At 34.1% G+C, this 14570-nt stretch overlaps 1 protein-coding gene across 2 annotated transcripts in view; it reads left to right on the top strand.

The window, feature by feature from the left end:
• The window catches only part of CTTNBP2 (cortactin binding protein 2), a 79174-nt gene that overhangs the window by 38427 nt on the left and 26177 nt on the right, over positions 1-14570 (top strand). For both annotated transcript variants that reach the window (XM_064702690.1, XM_064702691.1), the window contains 4 exons: positions 4675-4878; positions 10355-10454; positions 12912-13062; positions 14106-14360. In XM_064702690.1, the coding sequence (XP_064558760.1) occupies positions 4675-4878; positions 10355-10454; positions 12912-13062; positions 14106-14360 (710 nt within the window). The remainder of the gene's footprint in view (positions 1-4674; positions 4879-10354; positions 10455-12911; positions 13063-14105; positions 14361-14570) is intronic.

Here is a 14570-nt window from a genome sequence, read left to right as displayed (position 1 = left end):
TTAGTCTTCCAGTATTTCAAATATTTTCTGAGCTTAATTTGCCTTCAGGTGCTATTAGGCTCCATAACAGAATTTTCAAGTTCTTTAAAAAAATAATTAAGATTTTGTGAACATAGAATAAATTACTGGAAAATCAGCTTCCAAGTGAATAGTTTTTGTAAGCAAGAAATTGTATTCCACAAATCCTATCAGCATGAATTAGGTGTATGTAACAGTTAGTATTACATTATTTATCTGATATTTGGTAATCACTTAAGGTAGTTATTGATTATTCTTTAGAAGAATAAATCCCATACCTTAAAAATGAAATTAGTTTAGTTTGTGCTTTGAGGTATTAACTTTTTTCTTAGGAGAACAGTAATTCTTTTCTATCAAACTCTGCCCCCAAATACTTAATTTGTGTTTCTTACGAAATGTGTGACCATTCTCAGAGAAGATTCTCACAGAGAGGACTTATTGTCAAAAATTGTTAGATTTTTTTAATTTTTAAGGTTTCTTGCTTTCTCTAACTCCCTTCACTTTTTTTGAGGAGGCATGGAAATATTTGTTGATTTAATTCCATTATAATCCTTGCTCTGAACATTTCATCTTAGTACTTTGTAAATGACACTGTTTTTCACCAATATTTGCAATTGCAGATGGGAAACATGATCCAAAGTTCTCTGAGAAAGATTGCTTAAACTCTACTTAGCTGTATGCTACTTTTTTAAATTTTATTTTATTTATATAGAGATGTTATTTTAGTATCTCCTTTACTGGCTACGTACAGGCTCAAAGAACCTTAATAACTTGATCTGCAGTATTCACATAAATATTCAGGAGTTTATTTGTCTTCTACCCAAAATAATGTTTATATTTTATTGCACTTATTCTTCAATCTCATTTTCTTTATGTTTTTAAGGCAATTTAATCTGTTTTGGCCAAGTGTTCTAGCAAACTGCAGAACTAACTAAATTTAGAGCAATGGATATTATGCAAGTATGGAAAACACTTCTTTCAAAATTACATGCCAAGAAAAAAATATATTTTATAAATATATATGGAAATAAAAAGATAAACCTAATTTAATAACACTGGTTTTATTAAGATAATGTGGTCAGTAGTACCTGAATTCATGCCACTCATTCCCTTTTTCAACCTCCTTTTTAAGTATGACTTTCTTTGAGGTGAGAAACATCTAACAAACTACAAGTACTGCTGAAACCTCCTTCCCATATCTGCCTTTGTATATCCTCTAGGCACAGAATCAGTTAGTTTTATTAATGATCTGGTTGATTTTAAGATGCTTTATTTGCTTTTTTTCAGCAAATGTTTAGGATTTCAGTTTTGCATTCAGTTAAATAAGAACATGTTTAAATCCTGTTAATTTTATTGTATAGTAAGTAGTGAGCTTCAATCAGAATTCTTTAATATTTTTAACAACAAAAATTTTACCATATTAAAGGACATTGACAGAATCCTTCATTTTTAGGATTCTGACCTTTTTTGTAGGTCAGTAAATTCATGCTTCTTTCTTCTTACTGTGGAGTCAGAAAACTTGATAATAACGTAATCACTAAAGTATTATATTTATTAATTTTAATAGGGTTTCCTAATGAGCTCAGATTGATACAGGAACATATCAACAACCTGATTTTCAGTAAGGAAGTGTCTTGGTTCTAAGAAAAGGAACTATTCAGAGCAAGCTCTAAATGGGAGCTCTGATCCGTGTCACTAAGGCATTCTGCTAAAGTAATGTGACTGTATCTTCTTTCAGAGGTGGCTGTTGTACCACATGTTGCTCTTTTCATCCCTGCTAGGAAAAGACATGGGCCTTCATCATTAATGTTAAGCAGACTGCACATAGAGACGTTACAATGAACATTTATGGCCTGATTCAAAATCTGTGGCAGTGTTTTCATTAACTTCAGCAGCCTTTGAATCAGTGCCAGAATGCTTCTGCTCTGTTTGGATTTCTGCAGTTCAATGGCTGTAAGACTTCAAAATGGAAACAAATGTAGGCGTTTGGATTACCATATCCCTGGGATTTCTGCTTTCACTTTCTTCTTACTTCTGTGCTTTCTGTGTCACTCTTGAATGAAATATATTTTTTTATTTTGCTCATTTCTATAATGATTGATTTATTCTCTCTTTACAATTGGCTTTGAAGATAAAAGTGTGTGTGGCGGGGGGTGAAGGACTGAGCTAGGCTCTGAAATTAACCATCTCACATTCTGAAGCTGATGCCAGAAGCTGTTTTTGTCTGTCCCTCTGCCCTTCATCACTGCATGCCCTACCAGCTTTCACAGATGCTTCACATTTCCTAACTTTTTGAGTCTATAATGGTGTCCCTTATTTATTGTTATCTTTTAATGTTGGTGCATTTTTACTGATGAGTTGAATTTTATTATACTGCTTCACTCTGATAATAGAATGTAAAGTTAGATTTATTACTTATTTTTTTATCTTTATCAGTAGAAGGTTTTCATTTAATACTAACCTAGTATAATTAATTTCATCACTGAATTACAACATATTTTTCTTTTCAAGGAGCTGAAATGAAAATTAAGATGTGACATTAAAAAATTCCGTTCATTTTGGCATTTCTCTTAAGGATGCTCCAAGAGCAAACAAACAAGCAAATAAACTACATCCAAAATTGCATTTTTTTTTTAAAGGAAAGGAAACTCAAAATGCTATTCATATTACCAAAATTCCAGTGTTACTTGGATAAACAATTTTAGTAATGGTAGTGCCACCTTAACAATATCCACTATCAGTTAACTACCACAAGAAGACAGTAAAATCTACGGAAGTACTATTTTAAAAACATAAATATATGTATAGCAACAGCTGCAGTACAGTTAATTTCAAAGAACAACAAAAGGCTGGAAAAATAAAACCACTTTCACAATAGAAAGGAATACTACAAGTTTTTCTTTGGACCTTTGGGAATTTTGTTAGAGTTAACTGTTCTGAAATGGTGGAAGTTGAAGATAATGTATTTTTTGCCACTTAAAGCATACAGTTTACTTTATATATTGCTTTTTGGGGGTTTTTTAATAAACTTCAGAAACCCTCAAACCCCTCTGATTAAAAGTATTGGAGAAATAGGTATTACTAAGAGTATTAATAGTCAGAAGGCAGCTTCAGAATTGAAGTTATAAGAAGATGTATTAAGTTAATTTTACAATTTATTTTTTGTTTAAATTTGGATTTATAAGGTAATTTCATAGCTGCAATGATGGCTTCTTACAGTGAATATAAAAAATAAGTTTAATAATAAGCTAATAATATTGAGAAAATACTAAAAATATGTTCATATGTTTAGATACTTCACTAGTAAACTTAATTTAAATTGACAAATTTAGCTTACTTTAGAAACAAATGTGAAAATACTCCAAACATTTTTTTGGGTTTTTTCTTTTTTAACTGGAATCAAATGATGTATTCTTCATTGGTATTACTGAGATGATGAATTCTTGTGTAAGTCTTGATGTTAATTAAAATGTATTGAGATCTTACAAGGTACCCAGTCCATTGTTTCTGTAGAATTCTCTTGGGAATTTCTGCATTTCATTTTGTTTTCCAAAATGTGGAGCAGACCATCCCAGCATGGCACTGCTACTGCCACATACTTTTTCTAGTTTGAGATGTTGGATAGCTCTTACCAGCTTGAATGGAACTGAAGCTAATGGCCTGCAACTCTTCAGTCTCAGGCATTGCAAAACTGCATTAAAAGCTGCTTTATCTTGCTTTGTATCAAATTTCAGCCTCATGTGTATTTTCTAAAGGTAATAATGAAAATATATATTAAAAAAAACAGCCTTTCTCCTATTTTCTCTTGCAGTCTTTGCTCAAGGAAGGATGCATAAAATATTCCATGCCTTATGCAGCAAACTTCATATTCTTAACAAAGTGCCTACTAAAGCTGATAAGTAGTCAACAGAACATTTAACCACAATGCCTGAGCTTTCAGAGTTTTGGATTGAATATTCTTTGTTAATGGAGTGAAAGCTTTCATACATAAATTTTGTATAACCTGTTATTCATTCCCACTGAAGCATTTTATAATGTTTAAGTATCACAAAGTAAAAGCAATGTTACCTTAATGGAGAGTTCAATAATAAATTTTTTTTTCTGTATTATTTGTGTAAATGATTTCTGCATGTTTTTTCAAACTTATTGAAAGGCGCCTGAAGTCAATAAGGGCTCTCCGTGCAATTAATCTTTATAACTACATGTGAGTTATATAAATACCAAATATATAAATACTAAAGTTTGCACTAAGGAGGATAAAATTACATATGAAAATAAGTACTTCATTTCGAAAACTTTTCTACAGATACTTAAAAAATCTTCCTGGCATATTACAAATGAATTAAAAACTTTTCTAAAACTTCTGTTAGCCTCGATAATATAAATTTTTTGAGACATCCACATGCTACTACCATTCACAAGTTTCACATTGACCTTTTGTCATGAGGTCCTGTTCATTTGTATTAACAAGTGTCACCCCTCAATGCAGTTTTTATTCTTCAGAATACCTTCTAATGTGTAGACAAAGCACCATCACAAAACTTTTGCTAAACTAACAAATGCAGTCATTTTGAAGATACTTTTTAGTACTTAAAAGAACACAGAAAATGCGGGGCTTATTTATGTGTCTCTAACTTCTGTTGCTTTAACTCACAGGCTGGTCTTCCTCCCTAACCCCTTTGTTAACAAGTGGTGGTCCTGTCCCCCTGGGTGGCAGGCCCACCCTTCTTCACCAAGCTGCTGCCCAGGGAAATGTCACTTTATTATCAATGCTGCTTAATGAAGAAGGACTGGACATTAATTACTCTTGTGAAGATGGCTATTCTGCCTTGTATTCTGCTGCTACGAATGGACATACAGGTAAATGATACCAAGATCTAGTATGGCATCCATGGAAACTAGTGAAAGCTTACTTCATAGATTTGTAATATTCAATTAAGTCAAGTGCATTCTTCTTAAAAATGTGAAATTGAAAGTGGGATATATAGATTATATGACCAAAATCATACTATAGCATATTTATAAGCAATACTTCTTGGAGCAGAACTTTTGAACTCAGAAAGCATTCAAAACACAAAAAATTGGTAGCATTCTGCAGGAACAGCCATTCTAATTCTCCAATCCCTTCATATAAAAAGGTACCAGATATTATCACCCCATATTCTGTGAAACACTAAAGATCTTTTGTGGCAATAGGAGCTTGAAAGAAAGAACTTACTCTAGAGGGAGTAAGCAGCAAAAAATAGGTTGTCATCAGGGTTTTGATCTTGTGCAGCAGCAGTGAAAATGATGGAAGATAGTGTCAGAATAGTATGGTTACTTGGGAAATAAGATGAACTGTTTTTATTTTTGAACTAAATGAAATAGCCTTCATTTGTTACCTAGGCTCTCCTGAGAAAGTTAAAAGATATTTTTTTTCTTTCCTCATGACCCCAATCCTCCTCTGTATTAAGGAAGAAGCATTTCTGAGCCTTTCAACCATCTGTCTTCATATTTTATGAATATATCTATGAAATGCAGCAGGTGTGTTACCAACAGATATGAATTTCATGGATACAAACTCCTAGAAATAATTTTCTGACCTTTACCAAAAGGCTCTCAAACAGCAGTTTGTTTTAAAAGTCCAGTGCACATTACTAAAGCTTTTTCTACCTACATAAAACCCTCCAGATTCTTATATTGCAGGTGGTATCATTATGCTGGTTTGGACACTAAAGATGAAGTCCAGTAAGACCAATGGCAAATATACCATTAATTTGTAGTAAAGTCAGAATTTTATTTCAGAGTAGAACATGGACCAAAGTCCCATTAAAGCCACTGCTTTCAAGAGTACTTTGTGATTTTATTTAATGGAATATTTATTAGTGACACAATTACAAACCCCTGATCAAGTGTTCCAGATAGTACATAGGCTATTTCATAATTCTTTTGAAATATTTTAAAAATAACACTAAAGTTAGGATACAAAATCTGCAGCTAGTGTACATTTTTCTCACATGTTCAAGGTTAATTTTGCTACCAGGCATAGCGAAGGAGGAGTTTTTATTTTGTTCCAAATGATATATTTTGTCTTTGCTTCCTAGCTGCTATGGGGTTTTTTTAAAGTTTTTTGTAGAAACATCTGGGACTTTTCACCTGAGTTTCACCTGGCGACTTTCCTGTTGCCAAAACCTTTAAAATTGTGAAAGAGTACCTTTTTTTCCCTTTGGTGATTTTTTTTCCTTTTTTCAACTTATCTGCAGTATTAAGAATCCAAGTTAGTTATATTGTGTGGATTTATTATTCTCCCCTCACTAAATGGATGTTTGGTCTGTTCTTCCAGGCTTACATGCAGTTATCTTTGCTAATATTTGTGGGAGATCAGAATTGACCCAATTCTTCTTTATTCATCTTCTATTCTAAAATTGCATCAAAGCAAATGATTTTCGGTTACTGAACAGCTCCTACTGACAGCAAGGGCAATTTGGTTCCTTTTTTTATTGTCAAAATTTCAAATAAGAAAGACATTTGATAGAATTGTGCAAACACAATAATAAAAAGAAACATATGCATATGCACCCTGTAATTGTTTAGTATGTTTTATTTTTTGAGATAAAAACTGTACTACAGAGGTTACAGTGTTGCTCTTCTATTTATAGTTGACAGGATGTGAAAAGTACTTGGTTGTACAAATCATCACATTTCACCCACTAAATGGAGTGTATGAACTCTGAATGAGAGAATCACACAACAGCAGTGTTGATGTCTCCTTAATAAATTATACGAAAATTGAAAGGTATAGATGTATAAAAATTTTGGAGAAAGATTTTTGCGTTTAACTTTATTATATAATATATATATGTGTGTATATATATATATATATATGGTCCTTTTTCATTACTTGTAGTTTGTTCTCAAATGAATGGATATATGTAGCAATTCAAAGTGGAGACTTTTAAGTTTACTTAATTTATGTAGGCTTAAGAATGGATGTATAGAAATAAATCTTTTTAAAGTCCTTTCTAATATCTCTCCTTAACTAGCCAGGTGGAAAGAAATGATACTGCTGTCATTTTAAGGATAAAATAATTTATTGTTCAAATTTTTCAATTTATTGAGTTGTGTTGTCAATGATAAGTTTCTGTTGTTTTGGTTTTTTTCCTCATAGAATCTTACAGTCACTTAGATTGGAAAAGACCCTTAAAATAGTTCAGTCTAACCATAAAACTTAACACAAGCCTACGCTGGTGGGTGATCACATCATGATTTAATTTATTGAGAATATTTTTAAAGTAGATTTATTGACTAAATGGATTTTGAGATTTCTAAGTCAACTAACCAGATGTTCCTATTTCTCCTGGAGAAGATTTCACGTGGAGAAAAGAGTAACTTTAGAACTGATAAAAGCAAGCATGAGTACCTCCCTTCAGAAAAGCCATGTTTCAGAGATTCTGAGAAGAGTGGAAACTGAATGATCCCTACACATTTTGAGTGCAGAAAAGCAGTATTTGAGATGTGCAGATAACTAGAGCGTGGTAGAGCACATTGTAACCAGCATGGTGGCAGCAGCTGTTAAATGATCTCAGCCCATTCTGTAGAAAAAATTGAGTTACACAAGAAAAGAGCACTGAAATATTCTGTCCTAATCTATCCTAATTGCAAAATGTGTAGCTTTCCTGTTTGGAAACAGTTGCCTTTTGAGAGCTGCAGCAGAGGGTTTTTGCAGCACATGAAGTTAATAGCAGATGCTTTGTTTCCAACACACACTGTCCCTAATTCTGTAGGTCTGAGAGAGAAATTCACCCTAAAAATACACAGTTTCTTTGTATTGAATGGACATGAGGAAACTGTTAATTTCATGATTTAACCACTAGACTGGGATAGCTGAACAGGTTGTCTTGTCAGTCTGCCTTGATTTTACCATTAGCAAAGAGGGAACCACTTCAGGTCCACTGTGCACTTAATAGCAGTAGTTCTCTTAGCTAATAGATCTGCATAGCTGTATGATGTTGCAAATTGTGACTATTCTCCACCACAAAGAGGTGGAGAAGGACAGAATGAAACAGTAAGAGTTCCTGAATCTGAGAGATGTGGAGAAAATAATATCCTTTGGACTCAGCTATGTGCTAATCATGTGCATTTACAGTATAATTGATTCTCTTCTATCCTGAGTATTTGGAGGCTGTGGCACCCTGATTGATAGAAAAAAACTGGAATGGTGTGGGAAGTAGAAAGGAGTGAGGTGCAGAGACATACAGCTACATGGAGTCAGCTTTGTCAAGCCACGGATGTATCTGCATGATGTTTGCCATCACTCTGGAAGAACTACCCAGCTGTGGTGGAGAGCAGTAAAATCTCCAGGTGTTTATCTCAGTTTGCTTCCATGTTTTGCTTTTGCTATGACCAAAACTTATAACTTAGTGACACCAATGTCTGTTTAGTGCCTGCCCTTCCATCGAGTTCTTCCCACTGCTTATTACTTTTATGGCAGACCAGAGTGAACCGGAGTGAATGAGCCTGGTCTGACCCAAATTACCCTTCTCCAAATCCCAGTAAAAAGTCCATCCAGAAGACCCAGGCATCTTGGAGATAATTGCTCCTTTACTTTATATGCCACCAGAACAGGTCATGGGAGCTTACTAGCTCACATGTTGTGCCTTATGCAAGTAGCTCTATTTCCTCATGGTCACACTTATCCCTAAGAATGAAAAGCTGTTTTCAGAAGCGGTATTTTCACAGAGATAAGCTTCATCAGAAACAGCATTTTTACAGACATAACCTACCACCTGAATGATGTGCCAGTCAATAAGTGTGAATTAACCATGCCTTTCTAGACAGGGAGTCTTTTTGTGTGTGTTCATGGCTTTTGCATGGCTAACATATGCTTTATGAATAAACAGCCAAGTATTCTAGCTAAATACTTGAAACTTCTAGATGAAAATTTTTTCAACATGCCTCATAAACTTTAGAAGTATCTTAGGAGCTCAAGGAGGAATCTGTATTTTCAAGTTAATAATTTAATATAGGACCAGGGCTGACAATGGAAAGAAGAAAAAAAAAAAAGATAGGTCATTCTTAGCAGAGTATTTTTGTGTTAAAAAGTGAATGAAAATATAATTTTATTTTAAGTGGTGCTATCTTACAATTGGAAGGACTTGGTAAGTTAGTTAACAGAGAGCTTCTTTATGACTTAAAAAAAAATTACAGATCAAGTCCTGGTAACTTACCAACTTTACAACCAACTTTACATCAAAAAACAATTTCACATCCGATTACTTACTTCGAAATTAAAGAATCCTAATTTGCAAAATAATAACTTAGAGTGTTTTAGAATCTTGTTTCTTAATTTTAAATTATTTATTCAATCAACTCCACAACATCTGTATTACTATTTGAAAAAATTGTAACAGGAATAAATACATTGAAAAATGGTGTAGACTAGTCAGATTTATAAGTAGTTCTTAATATATTTTTCTGATATCCAAGTTATTCTTAATGTGTGTTTGGTTCTGGTATCTAGAGTTAAACTTCACTAACAAAACTTGGCTTCAGGATTTTACTGAGTGCCAGAACAGCATGCATTAAGCTTGCTCAGAAATCAGGTCAGGAGTTTGTAATTGGTGTTGTAGCTGAGCTTATTTTCCAAGTAGTAGTTTCAATTACAAAAGACTTGTTTTATTTTGGTCTGGAGCCAATTTCAAGAATGAGGAGCAGATCAACTGTTTTCTTCAAAGTTAATTGCATCAAATGATATTCCAATTTGTGGATGAAAAGCAGTCTAATTACTATGTAATTAATTATCTTAAATTAGCTGTAGGGATGATGGAATCAGACTGGTACTATTTTTAGCATGTGGTTTTGGAAATATATGAATGGGACTGGTTTTGGGAGGTTTGAGTTTTTCGGCTTATTTTATTTGTCATTGCAATCACAAGTCAGTGCCCTAAAATAAGACTGGTCAGTGTGTTGCTTGAGGTCTGTGTGGCTTGTGAACATCTCCCCTGTGCTGTCACATTTGTCACTGCTGCCAGTAGGCAGTGATGCCATTAGGGACTCCTGGATAAGTCAGATTCCCCACTTGGTAGGTAAAATAGCTGATACTGTGGGAGTTGCCTGCAGTGGGCACGTATTTGAATCCCAGCAGAACCCAACCCTTTTGCAGAAGGGTGATGATGCCCATGGGAGGCAATTCTCATCTCTGTCCTGCAAACATCTTCTTGAGCTTTTATTTCACTCCCCTAAGGTGTGATGTGCAGTCCAAAAGACTGGCTGATTGTTGCCCCTTGAGCAGATTTAGCCTCTGACAGTTTTAAGGCTGATCTTGTTGACTCATTCCATGGTTCTGCTCCATTTATAGATTGTGTGAGATTGCTGCTGGCTGCAGAAGCACAAGTTGACGCTGCTGATAAAAATGGCTTTACACCCTTGTGTTCAGCAGTTGCTCAGGGACATGTCAAGTAAGTGAAGCCTTTAAGATTTTGCGTGTCAACTGTTACTCAGTTTTATATTATCTTTACATTATATATGTTTTCATTACATTATTGTTGCATTCTTATGTACAAATGTACTTAGCTATCATTTATTGAAAGCATCTACTTAAATTCATATTCCTATGCCATTCTGATTTTAATATTTTCTATTTCTATTTTCTATTTATTTTCTTTCTAATTTCAGCTCTTAAGGCTGCTGAGCATGTATTCTTAGCAATTACAATGTGGTACTGGGCATCATACCACTGAATTTCTTAATTTTCTTTGAGTTATCAGCCATAGTATAGGATTAACAAAGAAAGAAGGAAATTAATTTTGCACTGTTTTTTTTAGGCATAGAAAGCTATCATATTCAGAGGCAAATGAACATCTGAGTTTTCTCCTGAGTGATGTATAATCAAATATCTTGAACAACAAAACAAGGTTTTTTAAAACTTTAATTTTTTGTATTCATATTCTCTCACTAAAATAAATATCTTAACACTTCATTTAAATAGGAAGTTGTTTATTTCCCCGACTTACCCTCACAACACTTTGCTGTGTATCATCAGCTGTGTTGCAGTATTGCAGACTTCATATTCTTTTTATCTTAAACTTACTTATGTAATATGATATCCCTAAACACATTTTTTGCTTTTACTTTTTCAGATACTGAACATGAGTTGAATTGTAAAATTGAGCATGGAATGACAGGGCTAGCCAAAAATGTCAGAAAGACTACAAATGGTTCAGGCTGTTTGATTTGTTGGTCTCCTCAAAGTTCAGGCACAGAAAAAAATCTGTAGTAGGTGGAATTTGGGGCAACAGTATTGTCTGTCTCCTAATGTGGGGTTAGTGACAGCACTAAACTGCTCTCAGTTGCACAGTAGGTGTCTGTCATAGGCTGGATAACCAGTCCCCTGTGACAGCTTCCTTAACCTTGTTCCTGAGCCAAGACAATACTGTTATTCTAACCCTAGTTATGTAGTCAGAAAAAAATTCGAGTTTTTTGGGGCTGGTCCAGTAACTAATTTTAGGAGAAATTTCCAGAATCATTTCCCATGTGATCCAGGCCAAGATGACCCTGAACTTGAGGTGGAAATTCGATGTAGCTTTTCAAGATTCACCAAATATAATGTAAAGTATCAAACCAGATATTTCTAACCTAGCAGACTTAAAACTCAGATCTTGAATTGCTGTGTGGAAGTGTCTTGTTGTGAGCCTGTTTTAAGATGACTTTGTGACTGTATGGTTAGGATGTATGCCTAACGTTTGTTAAGGCAGACCATTGTTTTTATTTGGTTTTTTTTATTTTTTTGTTCAGTTGAGCATTTTTGGAAAACATAGATAAGTAATTCATATCAATGCTATCTGTTTTACTCTTCTCTAAAATTGTGCATTTAACCTTGAACTTAACTGATTTTCTGACTGGATAAAAACGTATCAAAACCAATTTTCTTAAATACTTGTGATTTTTTAGTATATATTTACTTATATTCTTATATATATCCCTTACATTGGTTTAAATATTTTGTCATAGTATATTTTGTTACAGTATGGTCTCTTAATCAGTAGTTATTTGGCATTGCACTAACTGCTTTGAGGCTTTATTGTTGATATGCTTTCTATTTTTATGGACTGATAAATATTCAGCTGGAAAGCTGGGAACTTATCTTTGCTAACAGTGCAGAGTATTTGAACTGCAGAGTGAGTTGCCTGGCATTAAGATTTTTGCAAGGTCTTAAGTGCTGTTGAAAATCTAGGCTGGGGAAGGGAAAGGTAGCCAATTATGGCACAAGAACTGGGAAAAAAATGGACCTACTGCTACAGGGCTGTGAGGAAGTAGAGGAGTTTGGATCTGAATGCCAACTGCAAGTGAATTGCTCTTCAGCACTCCATCTGATCTTTGCTCCTCCATAACCCAGGAGCTGCTGGCAATACACCCAAGCCATCCTTGCAGAGCAGCCTCTGTTCAGGTACCTACTGAATGGTAGGTACTGCCAAGCTGTTTTGCTGCCCCACCAGGTTACTTCCCTAGATGAGTGTCCATTTTGGTAAAGCTAATCCTAGTCCTTCATTTCATTTTTTTCCCTTTTCAATTCTATTTTAAATATCAGTAGTCAGATATGTGTCTCTTTTTTTGCTCAGCTGAATGGTTTTTTTAAGCAGCTGTCATCAAGTTTTTAGCAGTCTTGTGAAATTGAGTGGTTTACATTCACAATTTTTAAATGCAGCTACAGAAGTTTAAGATTTACATGTTTGAAGTAGTCTATTTTTATACCTATGTACAAAATTATCCTTTATACTTGTGTATATGGGTTGCTCACAGGTAGATCTGTATCTGTAAAATTAATAATTTATTTAAAATATTTAAATGTCTTAAGTTATAAAGAGGCATTGCATGTCTAACATGAGACAATTTTATTTCTTTATTGTTTGCTGTAGATGTGCAGAATTATTAATTATGTATCAGGCTGATATTAACCATGCTGCTGAAAGAGGACAGACACCTTTGTACCTGGCCTGTAAAAATGGAAATAACGATTGTATTAAACTGTTGTTGGAAGGTGGAGCAGATCGAACAATAAAAACCAGTGTAAGTTAAAACAGTGCCTTGTATAGTACTGAATACTGACATTAAAATATTTATGTAAACTTTTCTTTAAATCTGAAATAAACTGTATAATTTGAAATTAGTATTTTGTTATTTTCATAATAGTTTATGGGTTTTTTTAATTGTAGATTGTCTGAAATCTCCTAAATGATGTGACTTTCATACAATTTTACACATTTCAGATTCCATTGGCAATTTGCTGCAACTTTTCTCCAGCACTGGATTTGTAAAATGCTTCCACTTTTTATGTCAGCATGCTTTATTGGTGTCCTTGAAGAGACAACACCCCAAAACTTTCTTGCCAGTATTGTAGACAGTCTTATATATCACAAATGACAGAATACGGCCACAAAAATGTCAAATCTAGAGGAGAAGGGAAGGAGGACTGTCTCAAAATTGCCTACATAATTGCCTTTTTCAAGTGCTTTTCTGAAGTTTTTTTATGATTGTGATGTCAGTAGGTTCTTATGACAATAAATGTGGGTTATAGACTGTTCCAAAATACAGCACAAAAAGTAGTAGCTTCACCAAACATTCTCCTCCTCCTGTAGATATTACAGTAAATCTTTTATCATTCATTTATTTTGCAACTGGAAAGTAAATATATTTGACTTGGAATGAGACAAAGGTGTGATGTCAACACTGTGAAACTGACTCATAAATGGATTCATGCAGCATGAAACAATATTGATAGTTGGAATCATTTTTGTTTGATGCACAGGAAGGAAGCAGTTTACTAACAGTATGTAAGCCCTGTTACTCTTTTAAAATTTTGAAGATTTTATCTTTGGACTGTCCTTGGAGAAAGCTGTAAAATTTTATTTCTTCTGTGTTTTCTTCGCTTTCTTCCACCCAAAACACATACCATCAACTCTGTTTTCCCAAAGGATTATTATGTCACTCTTGCTTGTCTTCTTAATTTCCAGACAGAGCCTTCCATTCAGATTCTCTGCTGATATAAGTCTGCAAACAATTTTCTGTGTGTTTGGTGGCAGTGTGCTTTTTTACTGTGGCTTCTTTTTTAGGATGGCTGGTCACCAATTCACGCAGCAGTGGATTCTGGTAATGTTGAAAGTCTCAAGCTCCTTATGTACTATGGAGAGCCAAACAATGGGAATTGTTTGACGGATGCAGAGCCTAATTTAGACTACTTTGATTTGGAGAAGAGAGAAGATGACTATAGCAGTAGAGTAAAGCCTGTTGTTTCTGCAGATCTCATCAACCATGCTGACAAAGAGGGTTGGACTGCTGCCCATATAGCAGCATCAAAAGGCTTTAAGGTTAGTCTGTGTGAACAAGTTACAGAAACTAGAATTTAGGCAAAATAAATACTTCTATCTTTGAAGAATTACAACTTAGATGTCAAGTTTAAGTTTATTATGTGGTTTATAGGCCAACTTGATTTAACAGCGACAGAGATAGACCTCCAGAGGACAATTTGTCCCAGAATCTAGGTGTCAAATGGAGTGAATTATTGTATTTAAATGTCT

The sequence above is a fragment of the Zonotrichia leucophrys genome, chromosome 1A, assembly GCF_028769735.1.
Source record: "Zonotrichia leucophrys gambelii isolate GWCS_2022_RI chromosome 1A, RI_Zleu_2.0, whole genome shotgun sequence".
In the NCBI taxonomy this organism is placed as follows: domain Eukaryota; kingdom Metazoa; phylum Chordata; class Aves; order Passeriformes; family Passerellidae; genus Zonotrichia; species Zonotrichia leucophrys.
Note: the sequence above shows the minus strand (reverse complement) of the source record. Positions and strands in the feature narration are given on the sequence as shown.